Genomic DNA, 21,652 nt, shown 5'->3' with positions numbered 1-21,652 from the left:
TCCCAGCTACTCGGGAGGCTGAGGCAGGAGAATGGCGTAAACCCGGGAGGCGGAGCTTGCAGTGAGCTGAGATCCGGCCACTGCGCTCCAGCCTGGGCGACAGAGAGACTCCGTCTCAAAAAAAAAAAAAAAAGAAGTTTTTCCTATTTAATCCTTTTAAAAAATTCTTTGAGCTTTTATTATTAGTTCCACTTTACAGCTGAGAAAACTAATGTTTAAGGACGTTAAGCAACTTCCCTCTGGAAGAGTTAGAGGTAAGATTCTTAGCCACTTTAACCTTGTGCCTCTTATAAACATGCATGAATAAACTTGAGTGGAAGAAAACTTCCTGGCATGCCAGACTATTGGTTAGAATTGAGATGGTTGGCCGGGCGCGGTGGCTCAAGCCTGTAATCCCAGCACTTTGGGAGGCTGAGACGGGCGGATCACGAGGTCAGGAGATCGAAACCATCCTGGCTAACAGGGTGAAACCCCGTCTCTACTAAAAATACAAAAAACTAGCCGGGCGAGGTGGCGGGCGCCTGTAGTCCCAGCTACTCCGGAGGCTGAGGCAGGAGAATGGCGTGAACCCGGGAGGCGGAGCTTGCAGTGAGCTGAGATCTGGCCACCGCACTCCAGCCCGGGAGACAGAGAAAGACTCCGTCTCAAAAAAAAAAAAAAAAAAAAGAATTGAGATGGTTCTCCTCAGAAATGATCAGAGCCTAGACATTGAAGTCAGGTTTTTTAAAGAGCAAGGTTATAGATAGAAAAGAAAATGAAGGCCAAATGCAGTGTCTCATGCCTGTAATCCCAACAATTTGAGGAGTTGAGGTGGGAGGAGTGCTTGAGCCAAGGAGTTCAAGACCAGCCTGGACAGCATAGAAAGACCTCATCTTGACAAAATAATAATGATAATGATAATGATAATGATAATAATAATAATAATTTAGCCAGGTATAGTGGTGTGCACCTGTGGTTCCAGTTACTCAGGAGGGTGAGGGAGGAGGATCACTTGAGCCTGGGAGATCAAGGCTGCAGTGGTGAGCCATGATTGTACCACTGCACTCCAGCTTGGGCAACAGAATGAGACCCTGTCTGCAAGAATAAAAAAAAGAGAGAGAGAAAATAAATGTTGCTACCTTGGGGAAGGGGATGATGGTCCAGCTGCACCACATTGCTAGAGGAAATGTATCTATATCTGTCAGCAGAAAAACAGATAGAGCAATTGTGATATGTCCAAATGTTTCTATAGATTTATATGGATTAATAGTTTCATGACATATTAATATCAGTTCTGAGAGGAAAAAGAGATCTGTGTGTTTGCAAGGAATCCTAGTTTAAACTCTGTTCAAGAGGTCTTGTTCTGCAGAACTTCACAGAACATGCTACTTTTCATTGTGAATCTCCCAGAGATTGCTGGAATGCTTTATGTAGTCTATTCTGACATTGTTTGAAAAAGGTACGATGTTTTCTTATCACATATCATAGGACTGGCATTACTGAGGAAGCTCCTTTGGAAATGACGAGTTAGTGAAATCAGGTTGCAATGCCTGTCCTGGTGTCACCTACTACTTTGTTATTTTCTGTTCACCCTGGGGGTAGGTAGGATGGACTAGACTTGGTTGTGCTGCTCCAATTCCTGATTTTTAAGAAAACAAATAAATGAAGAGGAAAGAGAAGGAAAATAACAGCTGTCAGAGCAATTACAGATGTGAGAAGAATGGAGGAATTTATCTCACACTGGGCATTGGCAACAGGAGTGAACAAAATCTATTCAGTCTGTGCTTGGAGACACTGAGAATCATGAGGGCAGGTCCTGGTGGGTTTATGTTGTGTCTGTTAAAACACAACCTTAGACACCACTTTAGAGATGCTGAATTTGGAATGAAGAGATCTGACTCCCACACCAGCACCAGCCTTGCTGTGGAACAGGTTTCTTCCATTGTTTGAGCTTAAGTTCCTTCCCTTAGACAAAGTGGGTGACTGTCCATATAGTCTAACAAGGAGTGGTGGGAAAAACTGATAAGATAATAGGCTTGCAAGAACATGATGCAATCTTGTAAACTATAAAGATTTAAATGTTCATGATTCTTTCTATTGTTTGATTTTTCACTAGGCTTGTTCTTGGCCAGAGCCATGACAGAGAGTATGTGCAAAAGGCAAACACTCTGGCACACACAGACACACACACACATCAAGCAGTTTCCCATAAACTCTAACAGGAGTTGCTATGCTTCAGTGGTGGGTTAGAAGAAGGAAAAGAAATTGTACTTTAACCTTTGTAACTGAGTTAAAGAAAAAATAAGAGAGAAAACCCACCACGTGCTGGCCCTGGATCAGGAGACCTGGATTCTAGTATTGGTATCCTGAAATTTTGCTGTGTCCTTGATCAGATGGGTCCCCAGCTGTGGGCCCAAGACCCCCTTCTATAAAATAAAGGGGTAGGTCATAGCTCCGACATTCTGTTCAGATTATCCTTTATCTCTCAACCATGCTCAGTCCATCTAATTAAGTAAAGACGGAGGCAGCAGGTTATATGTCACATTGTTAGTAAGTCTGAACTTTGAGTTTGGAGGCTGGCCATCTAGATCTAAAGAAAGCCTCCAGGTACAGTGGGACCCTCAGGACTCCACCTAGACCCAGCCTCTCTCTTAGGACTTACAAAGCTCTTCCTTGGTGAGACAATTTCAAAATGTTCTGGTGCATTTTTCCTGGGTGGCATTTTAACTTGACACTGAGATACTAGAGGTGGGGGCTGTGTAATATCTGCCATGTTATTCTCTATCCTTAGCTTCTTGTGCAAGGCCAGACATCATGTAGATGGTCAATAAATGCAGATGAAATAAATGCATGCATGCATGAATAAATTGATCAGTAAACCCTGTGGTACATCAATAAGTGGCCAGAAAATCATGATAATACACATCATATCTGGTATATTGGAGGTCTTTCTTTTAACTTCCAAGGTGGATTAGTTACTTGAGGATTGAAAGGACAAATGAGAATCTTACAGCATTGTCACTGCTCCTCTTGGGGCCTCAGCTCTCTTATCCTTAAAGCAAAGACATTGGGCCAGAAGGTGTAATTCTGTGTTTCATTCATTCAACAGGCAATTATTTAGCACTGTCTGTGTAACAGGTCCTATAGTAGGCAGTGAAGACAAATCAGTCAGTAAGGGACATACCAGCCTTCCAGGAGCTTAGTCTACTTAATGTGAAAGTAAACACATAAACAAGTGATATCTAACAGTGCGAAAGATGTTATGTTAAGGGAAGCACATGGGCTAAGAGCTCCTCACTCAGCTTCACAGGTCAGTGAGAATCTCCTGAAAGAGGTGGCAACTAAGCCTAGGCAAGAAAATGAAGCCAGGGAAGGAAGGTGAGACTGCTTGCTCAGGGTGGTGGCTGAGGGTAAAATTTCAAGAAGAGAGTTTGAGCAAAGAGGCCAGAGAAGTTGACAGGGGTTAGATCATCATGGTCCCAGAGTTCATTGCTGTGATGTCTGGACTTCATTCTGAGAGTGGTGATGAGCCGTTGAGTGTCTGTAAGGTAAGAGAAGATCTTCATTAGATTTGGTTTTAGGACATCTCTTTGACTGTGTGTGTATATCTGGATAGAAATAAGGATGGAGGCATAGACCATAAATGGTAAAGGAGGAAAAGCAATGTTGCCAAACTGAAGTAGATGCTGACACTTGTCTATGGTAGTCAAGTGGAAATGGAGAGTACTGGATGGGGCTGAGGGATATTAATGGGAAAAAATACCTGGATAACTAATCAATAGGAGGAGGCAGGTGAGTGTATTATGAAAGATGCCTGTGTTACTGGCATCACTGAAACACACAATGAATGCAGCTATAGAGGCATATTTGGGTTGGGATGAAACAAGGAGAAGGAGTTCAAAAGTGCCTTCCAGTTGCTGGCCTGTGAATCAGAGGCAGGCATACAGGCAGTTCACCTTCAGCCACAACATTTCTTTCCTATGTTGAGATACAGGAGCAATTGAGGCATACATGTGCAGATTTGCATGCATGTGTGTGTGTGCATGTACATGCATGCGTGAGTACCTGCATGTGTGTGTGTATGTATTGGGAGCAGGCAAACAAAGACCTGTGAGACCACCTGTTTTCATCATCCACTGATTCTCAAAGTGTAGTCCAATGTTCTAAAGAGGTCCCGAGGGGGATTGGGGGTTAATCTTCCATAGAACTAATACCTATAATGTTACAAGACTCAGGCTTTGTTTTCTACCCAGGATTAATCATTCACTCATGGGCTTTAATACAAGCCAGACACCACCTCACTGTGCAAAGCAATGCCAGCTCCTCTTCCATTCTGATGCTGGCTTTTACATTCTTGTTGTCAGAGTGGGAACTAGGTTTTTGCCCCAGTTTCAAAATCCTATGAAGTGAAAAGTTTAGAAACTTCCATCCAGGGATGTTAGTCAAAAATGCCAGGACAGCTGGACTCTGCCATTAATTTGCCATATGACTTACGGCCATTTGTTTCCCATCTCTGGGCTTTAGTATCCATCCCACAATGAGATACTTGGAGTAAGTGATATTCAGAGTCATCCAGCTCTGATTTCTACATATTTGTGTTTCCTTCTTGAGCTAAGCTCTGTGTATACAAAGTCAGTCTCCAAAAATTTTAAGCAGAGAATTTTGAGATGCTCAAACTTCCTACTGTCTAGGAATTAAACTGAAAAACTCTCAGACCTGGAAAGAGCATTGAAGATCATCAACGCCAGGACTGACACTTGAGAGACTGACATATGAGAGAATTGAGTTGAAAGAGAGGAAGCCACTTCTTCAGAGTCACACAGCCATTCAATGCCAGAACAGAGAATTGAAGTTAGCGCTCCTAATTCCCAGTCCAGGTGTTTCTTCCCCTATGTAACAGAGTGCTGGACATTGGCCAGACCTTGGGACTAACATTTGAACTCGGCTCCCTCTGATCATAGAGAAGTCTCCCTTGTTTGCTCAGAATGAAATCTTAGAGAGCTGACATAGTAACGTCATGGCAGCTGGTGCGGGTGATGGGGTTGGTATAGGAAATGAGAGAACGCATTTGGCTAAGCTCAGGTTCATGTGACCCTCCAAGAGCCTTCATTTCAAAACAAACTCAACCTTTTAGGTTCAAGTTCTCTCTCTCATCAGAAATGTGACTTCCTGCTTCTAAGAAGCAAGGCTTACAAAAGGGCTCAGAAGACTTCGTGGACATCAAATAGCTCTTACAAAATAGCGTTTTGATGAGTTAAGTGTAAATGAATCAGAAACATAAGGATTACATTTTCCCCAAGTGCACATGGGTTTCAGAATTGAGGGGAAATGTAGTTTGCTAACTGTACACTGGCTTTCATGGAACTCAAGCCACTCCTGGGGAGGGTAAGGGGAGAGAAGAAAGAGAAGCCCAGTCCCCAAATGGTTTAGATGTGGTGCCAAATTCAAAAATGCTGTTGGGTTTGCCCTCTGCCAGTAATAAAATTGCTGGCCACCCAGAGAGGCCACAGGGAGGAGAAAGGAGATGGCTTTCCTTACTGGCCCTTGGCCCTCCACAACTGTGTTCAGTTAGTGCCGCTCAATCACCAGCTGTCACTGGGGGCCTCCACTGGACTCACTGGCCCTGACTTGGCCTCGATTTTCACACTCTGCAGCATGCCTTGTTTACCTCCAACTGTATCTGGTGTTTTGGCTCCCAGAGTCCTTGGCGACCGGTCAGCTTGTCACAAGCCCCTGCTCTGTAATCAAGTGACCTGTCCATCACCAGTAGAATGTTTGGGGAAGCTGTCACACATCGCCTTTGGTTGCATTCAGGAAAAAACAAGAGTTCTTTGTAGATCTTTTCCTCTCTCCCTTCTTTAATGCTATCCAGGTGTGGAGTTTCCTCCAAACTGTTAAATGTCTTCCCTTCAAATCTCAGTCTGACACAAATTACCAGTTAAATCTCAGGACTGCTGTTACCTTATCCTAGGATTTGAAGCTCTAGATCTTTTATAATTTCCACATTGTCCCTCCATTCTTTCCCTTCTACTTTGTTTTATTGCACCAAGAAAGTAGAAAATCATTTCAATTGGTGGTAAAAGATGATTAAAACAAAATAACAAAGACCTTGGCTGCAAACTGTTAGTTTTATTAAATTGGCTACTGTGTTTTAAATTAGTACCAGGGCAAATCTTTGGACAATTATATCAAAGACTGCTGGAATTAATCAGTCACATGTACACAATTGCTTCTTTCAGAGCCTTATACAGATTAAGAATGGTGTTGCCAGTAGGAAAAAAATGAATCTTGTATTACCTGTGTGAGAGGGATGGACCCTAGCCCCATTGAGAAGGAATCCAAATGCCCAGTGGAGTCCCAGATCTCTGTCATCTCATTTTTCATTTATTTAATCCAGTCAATGGGTTGGAGTTCACAGTGACCACCAGGAGAAATAAGAAGATGGATGTTGCAAGGCAAAGGCCATTTTCCCAAAGACTTTTTTCTTGGCACTGAGTCCTCAGCATGACAGCTTTGCTTTAATAAGGGGGCACCTGAAGTGGAAAGGCTGCACAGTCTACTGAGTAGCTGGGTCCAGAAAGAGGGAAGGTGGGTGTGGTGGGATCCCAGGCTATACAAAGACTAGATGCAGATTCAGTATCTCAACTATTGTTAGTGCATCTACGTTCTGACTTCTACAGCTAGAGATAGGCTGGAGGCTTGGAGAATTACTGCATTCAGTTCCTTGCATTTACAACAGTGATCCTCCGTCACTTGATAACTCAAGCCCCAACATCTCACCTCAGAGCCTCCTGCCATCTACTGCACATTCCACCCAACCATTTTAGCAAAACGTTTCAACTTCCTTTGGTTTACCCTGAATTTCAGTCGAAATGAACTGTTCTTAATCTAGAAAAAGTTTACCTCTGTCTTATTTTATGCTATTTCTACTGTTCAGAGCACCATACTTATCATTCACGTTTTTTGATATGTGTGCTTTCTCGAACAATTAATTCAACAGATATTGCTGAGAAGTTATTCTGTGCTAGGCAGTGGACCAGGCACAGAGATACAACAAGGAAGGGCTAATGGTCTCTGTCCTTGAAACACTTAACATACACCAAGGTAGTCAGGCATTCAACATGTGATTGCAAAATGTGTGTTCACTTTTGTAATAAAGTATGGGACACTAAGGATACCTGTGGAAGGAAAACAACATAACCCAGGTATCAAAAAGAAACCTCCGTAAGCCTTTCTCATTATTTAAACCACTATTTGGTCTTCCTCTGCTAGCACTCTCCAAACTCTACTTTGTGTTACAATCACACTCTACTTGGTTTATCCTCTCTTTTGCCCTTTGAACTGTTTAAAACCAATGGCAGTATCTTCTTCATCTTTCAGTCCTCCATTTTGATTGAACTTCATACATTTTTTAAACAATTGAACAATAAAGGTGATGTCCAGAGAAAAATAGCTGATTGGGCCACAGTCACAACAAAAACTAATAAAACAGTAGCCATTTTTTTTCTGATACTCAGTCCACAGTCAGTATGTTAAACTCTCTTTCAAACTATTGCTTCCCAAGGGCATACAATACTTTCTGTCCCAGATCCTTAACAACCACCCCCACCACCAATAAAAAGTGAAACCAAAGGACCTCTCGGTCAACAGAAATAAAAGGTTTCCTTAAAAATTCAGAGTAGTACTCAGAAAAAATTGGAATTAAGGCATACATAGTCATCACTCAGTGGGAAAAACTGTGTGTATGTAACTTTAATATGTGAATATTAAGAAATAATTTTTTTTGAGAAGACAAAATCACAGCTCCAAGGCCATTCAGTAAAGAAGGACATTTTGTAAGTTTTAGTTCTTTTTAAATAAAATAGAATATAAAAATATCTAGAATACTACCAAAATTTTGTAGGTACTCCATTTATTCCATCCTACAGGGAATATTTGGTCTCTTGGCCTTCAGGTACTGCCTTTTCAACTTTCCTTCCAAACTAATTATCAATACTGGTACCTAAATGGTCTTCCACCAAGCAAGTATGATGATGTCATTTGCTGAGAAAGCCAGTCCTTTCGTCTTTGTCCTGATGACTTCTTCTGACTTTCTCCAGTCAAGCCAGTGTACCTCCTTGGGAAATTTTCTCACACTGCCTCCCCATCATCCAGGGTAAGAAACCAACCCTCTGTGCTCCTACAGCACATACATTTTTTAGGCTATTTTAAAGCCATCAATTTTAATGTTGTCTCTTCCCTGCCATCCAATGAGCATCCTAAAAGCAGGACCATATTGTGTTCATCTTTGCATCCCAGAAACCAGTGAAGCCTATTTGGATGGCTAAGTGTAAGGACATCTAAAATAATACAAATATATTTATTCAGAAATTTTAAAAAATAATCAAAGTCATAAATATAATCAGCTAGCATTAAGCTACTATCTGGATTTACTTGCCAGTCTTTCTTCATGAACACTAAATATGAAGTGATTTTACAAATTTGTGATCTTATATTTATACAAAATAATGTGTGTATATGTGTTTATACATAGAAAGATACTGAAAGGATCCTCACCAAAATGTTCCTGGTAGCTGTCTCAGGGTAATGGAATTTGAGATTATTCTACTTTAATTATTTCATATAGCATTCTAATTTGCTATCATAAACATGGATGATCTTTATTTTTTGGGGAAAAAAAGCAATTGCGATTATATACTGTCACTTCCCAGTTTCTTAAAAAGTCAGCTTCCATTCTGCAGATATGTTAGAGTTGAAATTACTGTTCTCTACCTTTCGTCATTTAAAATACATATAATATAATATAATATAATATAATATAATATAATATAATATAATATAATATAATCTGAGTTTCACCTTCCTAAAATATTTTAGAACCATAAAGGGAAGCTTGTTTTATCTGCAAATAGTTTTTGTGGTCTGTATTTTACTGGATATTGCTATACAGCTCACTAGGCTGTGCTCATCCAAAAAGTCAGCTCAATGTCATGGAAAGATAAAGGATTCTAGAGTCAAACAGCATGGTTTAAATCTTGTTTTATAATTATTATGTCTCTGACATTGAGCAGATGACTGAACTACACTGAGTCGCAACTGAGAAATTAAAATAATTTCTGCCTTTCAGGCTTATATTAGAAATAGTTGGAAATTTTGGTAAACTAACTAAACTAAAAGCATTTCCAATATGAGCATCCATTGGATATTCTAGATAAAATGTTACAGATATAACTAGCATCCTTTAAAATGCATAACTGAGATCAGAAAAACAGAAAAGGATATTTCCAGGGGCAAGACATGCAAGAAATAAAATAGATCTGGGAAGTGAACAGGTAAGCCCTGGATCTAAATTTTTTGGTTGGTATAGTTTGGATAGGGGAGAGCCATCAGTTTTGGCAATTGAGTGGCTTGAATATTTTTGTTCACCCCAGAAGGGGAGATGTGGCTTTCCAACTCTGCAAGGTAGTGTACTGGGACTAACACTTTTAAAATAGGGATTTTAAATGAGATTTTCAGGACCCCTGAAAATCTACATGTTTAGTGAAAGGGTGTACTAGGGAAAAAATATGTATATGCATATGTCTAGTTACCTGCCTTAATAACATGACAATTAACATGATTTGACTTAACTGTCATTAAGACTTACTATCTTTGCCTAGGATATAAGTGGAAATTTAAAACCATTGTCTTATACCTCACAAAGACTTCATGTTTGAATTTATACTGCTGAGTATGGTGTGAAAATGCCTGAGCTGAAAAATTAAGTGGAAAAAAAAAAAAAAAAAAAAGATTCCAGGTTAGTGATGTTGCAGGGGTACCTAGAAATTAACGTAAAATCACTCTGAGGGAGGACATGGACTTGACCCAGGGAGCCCATGATTCCCACAGATTAAAATCCACTGAACATGAGTTCACATCTCAAAATTTAAAAACACAAAAAGAAGTAAACAAGGAATCAGTAATAAGGGTCAGTAAACAACCTAAGGGCTTTTTACTAAATTTTGACTTTGGTGAGAAGTATACAAATTAGTATTTTAGAATAAAGATAATACAATAACAATAAAAAATAAATAAAATTAGAAAATACAATTTTCGTAGTTAAAATGAACAAAGAAGAGACAAATAATGGAAGTTTAAAAATTCGATAAATCCAAGTGAAGGGAAGAAAGGAGGAAAGGAATAAATAAGCAAGGAAAAAATGGAAAACATAAGTCATTACACTAATCAGATTAAAGTCAATTGGATGAAGATGGAGATTCTCTAGTCAGATTTAACTCAAGAAAGTTTTGCTGAAAGGTTAAAGGTAAAAGTGGGGACAATATTTGCCAGCTACATGCTAATCAAACAAATTAATACTGTTTTCAGACTAAGGAAATATTTGGCAAATATGTTACTGTGATTTAAAAAAAGTCATCACATAATGGTAAAAGGAAGATATTATGATTTAAAACCTGAATTTACCAAATAATGTGACCTGGAAATATATAAATCCATGACTTTTACCTAAAAAAAAGATAAATGCATGACATTGTGATACTTTAACACATTTTTCTCAATAATTTATAGATCAAGCAAACTAAAATATAGGAATAATCTAGAAGATTTTGAGCAACACAAAAAAATATGAGCTGATAAAAATTTATAGAACCCTGATACAGAACCAAATAATTAATTATAATTATTTCCTTCTAGAATAGAGATGCAGACTATTTTTTTAAAGTTTTTTTTTTTACCATGTCCTAGGCCACAAAACAAATTTAAACAAATATCAAAGTATCAGTATCACATAGAACATGAGCTCTGTCCACAATGCAGTACATTAACAAACAAAACACAAACAAATGAAACTTTTCAATCAATAGGATTTCTAACAAATAAGCAGAAATCTTAGATATTTGCCAACAAAATTCAGCAATGTATTAAAAACCACATACAATGTTAAAGAGGTGACTTTAACATTAGATGGTCTCTTAATGTAATTCACAATATTTGTGAATTAAATAATTTTTAAAACAGTGATTTTTACTAGATGTAGAGTATTTTTTAAAGCCCTGTAAAATCAGATTCCTTCATGATGAAAAAATTATAGTAAACTGGGAATAAGTAAAATGTAAAAAGTTCTTTTTGATCACAGGGTTATATTCAGAATGCCCAATTTTGCCATTGGTCTCCAGCCTAGGGCAGTTAGACAAAACATAGAAACAAAAAAAGTCTGAGGATTGAAAAGGAAACAACAAAACTATCATTATTCCTCATCTACTGGAAACAATATAGAAAAATTACTAAGAATCAACAATTGAACAATTGCTAGAACAACTAGCAGTCTATGAGGACTTCTAAATACAATATAAATTTATATAAAACTCAATTATTTTTTATTATCCCCAAACTATTAGAATACAAATATACCTACATGTAATTGTGTGGATGTGTGTGTGTATGTGTGTGTATGTAAATAGCTAGATAAAAAGCTATTATTCACTATAGCACTGACACCTATAAAATGCTTAGAGTAAGGCATATATTGCTAATAAAAAATCATCACAATTTTTATGAAGAAAGCTTTAAAACTTTACTGAGACTATAAAAGAAGACCTAAATAAATAAAAAGATAAACTGTGCGTAAATGGGAAGACACAGTATCATAAAGATGTCCTTTCTCCTCAAATACACTGATACATTCAATGAAATTAGAATCAAAATCTCAATAGGCATTTTTAAGGATGAAGCTTCACAAGGAGGTTCACATGGAAGAGCAAAGGGCTCGTTTGAAAAGGAAAACTATAGAATGAACTTACAATGTAAATCAAGACTTATATTGCTATGGAATTACTATAGACTGCTACTGATAAAACAATAGATAAAAAATAGACCAATGAGGCCAGGCAGTGTGGCTCACGCCTGTAATCCCTTTGAGAGGCCAAAGCGGGTGGATCACCTAAGGTTGAGAGTCTGAGACCAGCCTGACCAACATGGAGAACATGTCTCTACTAAAAATACAAAATTAGCCAGGCGTGGTGGCACATGCCTGTAATCCCAGCTACTCGGGAGGCTGAGGCAGGAGAATTGCTGAACCCGGGAGGCGGAGGTTAAGGTGAGCTGAGATCACACCATTGCACTCCAGCCTGGACGGCAAGAGCGAAACTCTGTCAAAAAAAAAAAAAAAAAAAAAGACCAATGAAACAAGATAACCCAGAAAAAAAAATTATGAACATACTGAAATGATATATGCAAAGGCAGTATTGCAATTCAGTAGTGAAAGGATTAACTCTTATCTTAAAGAGATTAACTAGTGCTGGACACATAATTTTAATACATATTTGGGGGGAAAACAATCCTTATTTCAAAGCATTTAAAAAACTATACTGTGGGCCAGGCACGGTGGGTTACGCCTGTAATCCCAACACTTTGGGAGGCTGAGGCAGGTGGATCATCTGAGGTCAGGGGTTTGAAACCAGCCTGGCCAACATGGCAAAACCCCATCTCTACTAAAAATACAATATTAGCTGGGCCTGGTGGCACATGCCTGTAATCCCAGCTACTTGGGAGGCTGAGGCAGGAGAATCGCTTGAACAAGGGAGGCAGAGGTTGCAGTGAGCCGAGATTGCGACACTGCACTCTAGCCTGGGCAACAAGAATGAAACTCCGTCTCCAAAAAAAAAAAAAACAAACAAACAAAAAAACACCATATCGTAGGTGCTTGAAACCATATAGGTACCAAACAAAACCTTAAAATTATTGAAAGGAAATAAAAGAAACTATTTTATGATTTTAAAGTAACATTTATTCAACAACATACGAAAAACACAGATCATGAAGGACGGGAAATTCTCTTATCAACAAAGCAGCATAAACGTAATGAAAAATTAGGAGTCATAGAGTATGAAATGGTATTTGCAATGGCTTTAATTATAAAGAATTAATATCCAGTATATGTAAATATACTTACATATTAATGTATAAAAGCAAAAGCAACTTAATTTAAAATAGGCAAAAGGCTGAACAAACAATACGCATGACTAGAAACCTACTTGATCCACAAACATGTGTACAGATACTCAGGCTTGTTAGTAATCAGGGAAAGGCAAAATAAAACAATAATTAAGTATCATTTAATAACCATCAGATTGACAAAAAAAAAAATTACATATTTGGCAGAATCAAGTGCTGGCAAGGACCTGAAGCAATGGGAAGCCTTTGGGTAGATGTGTTAATTGATACAATCATGTTGGTAAGTACTTTGGCAATATCTAGTAGTTGAAGATGCAATTACCTTAACCTATGATACCATTTTAGCCTTTTTTTCCTTCAGAAAACTCTTGCTGTGTGCACAGAAGAAAAGAACACAAATGTTTAAAGCAACATTGTTGTAAATAATAAACACAGTGATTAAATAACAATAATAGCAATAATAAAAGAACCAACCTAGGTATCTATCCAGAAAAGAATGGCCAAATAAAGTATAATATATTCATACAATAAAATATTTATGTTAGTGAAAATACGCCAGATCTATTTGTAGCAATATGTGTGATCTCAAACAATGCTAAGGAAAAAAGAAAAACAGCCAGCTACAAAATAAGTATAGTATTTAAACATCTATGAAATTTAAAATATGTAAAACAATACATATGTGCAAAAAGTATAAAAATGTGCATGGGATGGAAATGAGATACAGGAGGAGCATACAGGTGGGTTTAAACTTGATCACTATTTATTCCTTTCACACCAAAAATAAAAGATATGAAGAAAATATGGCACAAAGTTATAATTTGACAAAGCTGTACAGTAAGCCTATGAACATTGGTTATAGTATAGTCTGTACTTTTCTATATAACTGAAGTATTTTCTAATTAAAACAATAATAATAGCATGTATAGTCTTTGGCTCATCATCTCAGGCTCAAAAAGTGAATGTTTCCTTCCCTTCCCATTCTTGGCTGAAGGCTTATATACAAAGTGCCCAGACATTACCCTCTGGTTCTTAGCTCAAGGCTAGACTGGAACACTTGGGCTCTTCCTGAGCCAAAGGTATCCTAGGTGGTCCCATCTTATGTCTTCTAACTCAGACAATCGGGGTGATAGGTCCAGACCTACACACATTCTCAGTGCAGAATTTTAAATGCTGAAGCAGTTTGTAGCCTGTGGAAAAGCTCAACACATAAGGATTCAACACTACACTCCTCATTAAATTAGAACCATGGATTGCAGAACTAATCATCACATCCTTCCCAGATTCTTCTTTCATAGATTTTAAAAAATGAATGGACAGAAAGAGGAAATGTCTTGTCCATGATCAATGAGTCAGCAGTAGCATTTCATAGGGAAATATTACGAAATTAATATAGAAAAACAAAGATTTGGAAGTCACAAGACACAAATTCCAAATCTTTCAACTGGTCTTTGTATGTAAGCTCTTTGTGATCCAAAACAAAGTCTTCTGATTTCTGTTCTGCTGTACTTTCAGAAAGCTTGGGGCTTCCGTCTTTGGAAAGCACCGTCTTGGAATAGAGTTAGACCGAACTGGTTCAAGTCCCTACTCCATGACAAAAATATTGTGACTATCGGCAAGTAGCTTAATCTTCCTAAGTGTTGTTAGTTTCCTCATCTGACAAAGAGGATAATTATTCAAGGGATTGTTCTTTTGGTTGAGACTGTACATACAAAACATGATACATAGTGCCTAGCATATAATAAGTAGGCAACACATAGAAACTATGATTACTGTTTTTATTTCAGAAGATGGAGTTTTAAAGAAATATAACACAGCTTAGTTATAGAGACTATTTGAAGAGATAGACAATGATAAATGAATACTATGATATGGAAACAATAAGATCAATAATGAGTATTTAAGGAGTTCAAAGAGAGTTTTCTGGAAGAAGCAAAATGTGATGTTTCCATAGGGTAATGAGGCTCTCTCTCCCCTTCCTCCTATATGACTTTTGTGTTTCTTATTTGACCTTCACAGTGGTATGGGACAAGAATCAAACATCCTAATTAAAAGACAGAAAAACAGACCCCTGCAAAATCACATGACTTGTCTACAGATTTCAGATAGGTTTTAATTGACTTATCATATTAACTACATACCAATACGCTTTAATTTATGCATTTTAAATGCATATTTAAGCTTAAGTCATAAGGTATAATACATACCTCTTTATGTATGTATTAATATTTTAGATAATGATTTCACAAACTGTAATTAAATTTCAGTGTAAGTTGTGCTCTAAATTTGATATACATTTACCATCAATATGACTTTCTGAGGCAGAATACTGAGATTATTATCAATCAGAAATGCCAGCATTTTTGTTTCTAATTATCAGAAATACAGGCCGGGTGCAGTGGCTCAAGCCTGTAATCCCAGCACTTTGGGAGGCCGAGATGGGTGGATCACGAGGTCAGGAGATCGAGACCATCCTGGCTAACAGGGTGAAACCCCGTCTCTATTAAAAATACAAAAAACTAGCCGGGCGAGGTGGCGGGCGCCTGTAGTCCCAGCAACTCGGGAGGCTGAGGCAGGAGAATGGCGTAAACCCAGGAGGCGGAGCTTGCAGTGAGCTGAGGTCCGGCCACTGCACACAGCCTGGGCGACAGAGCAAGACTCCGTCGCAAAAAAAAAAAAAAAAAAAAAAAAAAAGTTATCAGAAATACAACCCTATGGCACATATGCCATTTGCAATATGTGTTAAAGAAAGATGGCTAAATGTAGAAAAAGGTGTTTTGTTTTGTTTTGTTTAAAAAAGAAAAAAGGCATGAGGGCCAGGCACAGGGCTCATGCCTGTAATCCCAACACTTTGGGAAGCCAAGTGGGGAGGATCACTGGATCCCAGGTGTTCTAAACCAGCCTGGGAAACTTGGTTAGACTCAGTCTCTACAAAATATATTTTAAAAATTAGCCACTGTGGTGGTGCATGCCTGTAGTGCCAGCTACTAGGGAGGCTGAGATGGGAGGATTGGTTAAGCCAGGGAGTTTGAGGCTACAGTGACAGCTATGACTTCTGCCTGGGTGACAGAGCAAGACTATCTAAAAAAAAAAAAAAAAAAAATTGCAAAGATTCCACAGAACAACCCTTCAGAATAGACAAACAACTTCACCACATTAAAATATATTAGCTACAAACATAAAATATTCAGATGCAGATTTGATGATTTACTACTAATGATCGTTGAAGTTTAAAAAGAAAAAACTGAAAATGGCATTCAAAATTTGATGAAATAAATCAGAAGTATCCAAAATAATCACATCTCAGATGACTTGCTAAAATTTTAGTTCCAAAGAAAGAGTAAATTGGAAATTTCAGGTTGGTAGCAAGCTCCTGTTGCTGCAGTAAATGAAAAGATTTTGAGCTGGAGAGTGACTCTAGATTTAAGAATATTCTGACGACGTTGGCAAGACTGGAAACGGGATATGGTTGAGGCAGGACATTAAGCTAGAAGCTGCTTCGGCCATCAAGATTGACATATGGGCTACAGGAGAATTGAAGAAAGGATGATGTAGAAACTCCTGAGTGGGGAGAATTGAGAGGGCTTAGGGTCCATCTGAATGTAGGAGGCACAGGAGGGGAAGGAGTTCAAGTGATAGCATAAGGCTTTCCAGATGGTTTTAGGAGCAGCTGAAAGGCACAACTTGACAAAAATGTCCTACTTTTAGACCAACAATGAAATAGGTTCTAACCTCCAGCAAAGCCTTCAGAAGCCACTAGCTTATCCTTCTGAAGGAAATATGTTCTACCTAGGTTCTTGAGAAAAGAGCCCTCATTTAGCATTAACTCTGACTTTAACTTGGGGAAAATATAGTTTTATCATGGGAATTTTTCTGTGGAAAACATGATCTTTTTAGTAACTGTTGTACTCATCCCACTGTCCCCACCTTTTAACTTCAGGGAGTGACTTGGGCTTTTATTTTTCTATCTGAAAACGTGGGATAGCAACACCTTCCTCAAAGAGCTGCTTAAGCTTCTGGAAAACAATGAAATATGAACCACACACACACACAGCTAGAAGAAGGAAGGTTATTAAGGTTTCTGTACTAATCAAATATGATGTTGGTGGATAAGAAGTAGGTCAGTGGGTGGAAGTTACAGGGACACAGATTTCGCCCCAGGGTAAAGAGAAACCTTCTGGGATCCAGAATTTTCAGAAGCTGAAATGGGTCACCTGGAAAGAGAGCAAGCTGCCAGGCACTGGGGGTGTTCCAGCCATGTAAAGTAGTAGAAAAGATACTTTTCATCAAGCCATGACACACATGGTAGATCATGGCTCCATGTTCATGGGTTTGCCTAACCAAGGTTACATTACTTATTTGTGTCTCCATCTTTTCTAATAAGGGGACCATAGCATAAATTCAGTGGACAAGGATGTTGATAGTTAACCATTAATTGTAATGGATTAACATTTATTAAATGTTTATCATAGGCTGGGCACATATGTGCTTTATAAATGTTCTCACACTTAATCTGCAGATAAATGCTGTGAAGCCAGGTTTATGACTGATTTGAAATAGGCTCAGAAAGGTGAAACACTGGCCCATGACTTCCTGGCTAATAAGTGAGGCAGCCAGGACAGAAACACATGTTTTCTTGTCTCTATGTTGAAGTTTATTGAGGAAAAAGAGGAGGAAGAGATGAGTCAAAGTGGACAAAGTGGAGAGAGGAGGAAAACATTCACAAATATTAGCCAAGCACCTTAAATATGATCAGCCATAAATCACTCATGACACATGCCAGAAGTGAAAAACACAATGTAGAGAGGTACTTTTCATACTCACCCTTTTCCAGAGAACTACCCCTATCTACTTAGACAATGACCGGATAGCCCCAGTGGACTGGGATGTAGTCTGAAGAAAAGTTCTTATTTTATGTCACAACGTGGCCATTTAAAAAACATAAAACATGCCTCCGTATTTTAGAACAAAATGAACACACAATAGAATGCATGTCATATTTATCATGTAACTTTGTGTATCCCCTGGGATTGTTACTTTTTTCTCCACCCCACTCCAGTTTTAGAATTATCACCAGATGAAGTGTATGCTCATTAGTCTAGATGTGGATAAAGTAGCCAACAAGCTAAATGAAATCATAAACCCTATAATTCTATCAACAAAATAGGATTCAAGGTTTACAAAACAACCATCATTCATGCATAAAAATCTCTCAAGATATTTGTACATCCACCTATTTCATTTTCATTGACAGAGCACTAAGTCTCCAGGGATTTTTGGTCTACCCACAATACTAGTAGTTCCAGTGCTGCTAAAACAAACTCCCTTTGGGGTAATACATCCAACATTCTCAGGAAAGTTGTGTTCTTTCCCAGAGTCCTTCAATGCTCATAAACTCCAACTCATTATTGCGTTGAGAGTCTGAAGACATTCTCCGTCCATCGCCCCTGCACCTGTTATCTTGCTGGCCTTAACCAAACAGCCCAAACCCTAACAGCAGCTGAAATAACAGATGGGCAGGAGAACTTGAGATTTTTTGACATCATCCTTTTGTTTATGAAATCCCCCCCAACTCTGGAATCTGATAGGAATTCTCTTCATTATCATTTTGTGATTTTTCCCATGGTACTTTTTTATTATAAAAAAATTATTATTAAAAAGAATAGATACAGAGGTAGATGAAAGACAGGAATAACATCTTCATTTGAGAGTGGTCATAAAGGAAATAGGGAGGGAGATGTGGTCATGTGGAATTGACATAAACATATATTTGCCTTGGAGAATAATTGGCAGTAGCCATGTTCATTTGGTGGTTTGTTTTTGAGGAAGTCAGAGCAGGTACTAGCAAGTCTTTAGGTCGAGGAGAGATGCAATCTAGGCAAGTTGGAAATCTGGCAGGAAGTAGTCCTTGGAATTGCAATTCCCAGGACATGACCCAACTTTGCAAGGGGTGAGGTTATTAAAACAGACCTAAAATAGGGATAAGATAGGCAGAATATAGGATATCACTTAATAGCATATGATTATAAACAAGTTGCTTTACCTTCCTATGCCTCAGATTCACCATCTGTAAAATCAACATGTAAATACTAGCAGCCATGTAGGGATGTTTTGATTCTCAAATAAGAAATTCATGAAAAGTGTTTAGCCTAAGGCCCCATATTCTATTAGTGGATGCTGTTTTATTATTATTATTATTATTATTTTGTCGAGAGTGAAAGAAATAGGGAGAAGCAAGTGGCAGGGAGGCAGAGATCCACTGTACATGCAGCATCAGAAAGAGGTTTGCTCACGTGTAATGGAGTTTCTGCTCAGGTTTTAAAATGAGGAAACATGATCAGATAATGCCCTAAGAATCTGATGTGGTACTTTCCCACCTCTGTGCTTTTGTTTATATTTATTTTTCCTGAATGGTTTCCTCACAAACATCTTCATTTTTAGTCATTTGCCATCTGATACTTTTCCAACAGGGTTGCTGTATAAGTTAAATTAAACCTAGTAAGTACATAGTTATCAGTCAATTGATGCTAGTTATTACTGTACATTTTAGTGTAGTCCATTATACTTAGCCAACTGATGTAACCATAGTAGACAATAGAAAGTATTGGATAACTAAATGTGCATTTGACTTCACAAATGAGCAAGACTGATAGAACGTACTCCAGGGGATCAGTTTACCATTCTCTCCTTGTCTGCCCAGTATTGTAATTGTATAATTATGTCTTCTTTGTATTTTCCAGGGATCTAAATCTTGGCAGTGTGTACCAGTATTGGGTCATAACTATTTCAGGAACTGAAGAGAGTGAGCCATCACCTGCTGTCACATACATCCATGGAAGTGGGTACTGTGGCGATGGCATTATACAAAAGTAAGTAGATCTAATTAAAGAAAGAAGAGGAGGGATGCTGATTAGGTCAAGAGATGGTTAGGGTGCTGAATAGAAGAGCTTATGACATATTATTCGATGCATGAGCTGTGAACTACTAGTGGTCCCCAGCAGTCTCTGGATTGGTCTCCAAACAATTTGCTGAACTCAGAAGAAAAGCAATGACTATTTTTTTGAACACATACATTTTACAACTATGTAATACAACATATGATTGAGATAGAACTACCCTTATGTACCTACTATCATTTGCTCTTGCTCTCAGTTGCTTTATGTGTGCTACGAGGATTCCACTAGATTTTTCCGTCCCAGTCACAGCACACATTCAGTTAACAGGATACAGTTCATCTAGGTTAAAACACTTTTAGGTACTTTGCTGGTTACCATTCACATTTCTGAAAACTGCATATTTATTTGTTACCTCTACTGTATCATATTATATAACAATTTACAAAATGGGTCAAAGGCTCATAAAGATAGCGAAGTATTTTAACTCACTACAATGTTTAACCCATAAATAATAAACAGTACTCTGGAGTGAATATTGAATGTGTATATGAGTACACTGAGGCAAATGAATCAGTAAGTGTGGATTTTATCAGATTATCAATCCATTCATCCCCTTATTCTCAGGACAAGATGCTATGCAACTGGCAAATAGGAAAGAGGAGCCACCAAGACTTTTGTATTGTTTAAAACTCAATAAATAAACTTTTAAGCACTTTTCCTCCAGAATAAGAAAAAAGTTTTCTAGCACAAAATTGAGAGTTTTGTCTCTAGAGGTGGAGAAGACACCAATAATCTTTCAAAATTATATCTCTTATTGCTAAAATTACGTTCCTCATTGCTAAAGTGTTTATCTGCAAGTCACACTATTGCTAAGAGACTTTTTAAACTATGGACAGATTTAATGATAAACATTACATGTGGAGAAGGCAAAACAAGCTATTGGCAAAATTCCTTCATTAAATAGCACTGCTGGGTGTCACATAATATCTGTGCAATATGGAATTGCAATTACTATTTCTATAAGAGGAGGGGTGGTATGAAAAAAGAATTTGCTTCACAGTTGGATGAAACCACTGATGTGTAGAACATGAATCAACTCATAGGAGTAGTACATATATGAAAGACACACACTAGATGATTCTTTCTGTTCATCACTAACATTAAGCTAGAGGGGAAGAACAATTTAATTTGTTTCTGATGATTTTGTGGTATGGAATGTAAACTGGAAACCTCTGTTTTAGGATGAAAGGACCAGCTAGGAATACAGCAAGGATGATGCAGTAATGCAAGTGAAAAGAGCTGGCATATGAATACTCATCCACATAAACATCAGTTATTTGCCAGCAGTATTCTTTCTGAACATAACTTAACATTAAAGGCAATAGAAATATTGCAAACATGATCAGATGATTGACAAGTTAAATCTTTTAAACTTGCCGTGTAAAAAGATAGCAGTATGCACAAGATTCTGTTCCTCTTTGTTCCCCACTCCACAACTAAAGTTTGCCAACTGTTAATGAAAAGGTACTAACTCAAGTTATTAAAATAAGAAATGGCATTTAAAAAATTGGCACTGATAAGGCAAGTAATTATTTGCATAATCTCAAGTGGCTTTCTGAAGCAGGAACATATATTTATATCATATATATACATATACATATATATACATATATATATATTTCGGGCTCATATATTTATTTCTTAAATATCCTACACCTGAAATTTAATATCTGAATTGTCAAAAAGTTTAAGATTGAAGAGATTAGTGTAAGGGTTTTTAAGTGTTGCATTATAGTGCAAATCAGCTGATTGCCAAGAATTTGACT

General features: G+C 37.9%; 1 protein-coding gene across 1 annotated transcript in view; it reads left to right on the top strand.

Moving 5' to 3' along the window:
* Nucleotides 1-21,652, top strand: part of PAPPA (pappalysin 1) — a 247,490-nt gene that overhangs the window by 93,068 nt on the left and 132,770 nt on the right. The window contains exon 7 of the mRNA XM_023223653.2: nt 19,671-19,799. Coding sequence (XP_023079421.1) covers nt 19,671-19,799 — 129 coding nt within the window. The remainder of the gene's footprint in view (nt 1-19,670; nt 19,800-21,652) is intronic.

The sequence above is a fragment of the Piliocolobus tephrosceles genome, chromosome 14 (genome assembly GCF_002776525.5).
Source record: "Piliocolobus tephrosceles isolate RC106 chromosome 14, ASM277652v3, whole genome shotgun sequence".
In the NCBI taxonomy this organism is placed as follows: Eukaryota; Metazoa; Chordata; class Mammalia; order Primates; family Cercopithecidae; genus Piliocolobus; species Piliocolobus tephrosceles.
This window is presented reverse-complemented; position numbering and strand designations above follow the sequence as displayed.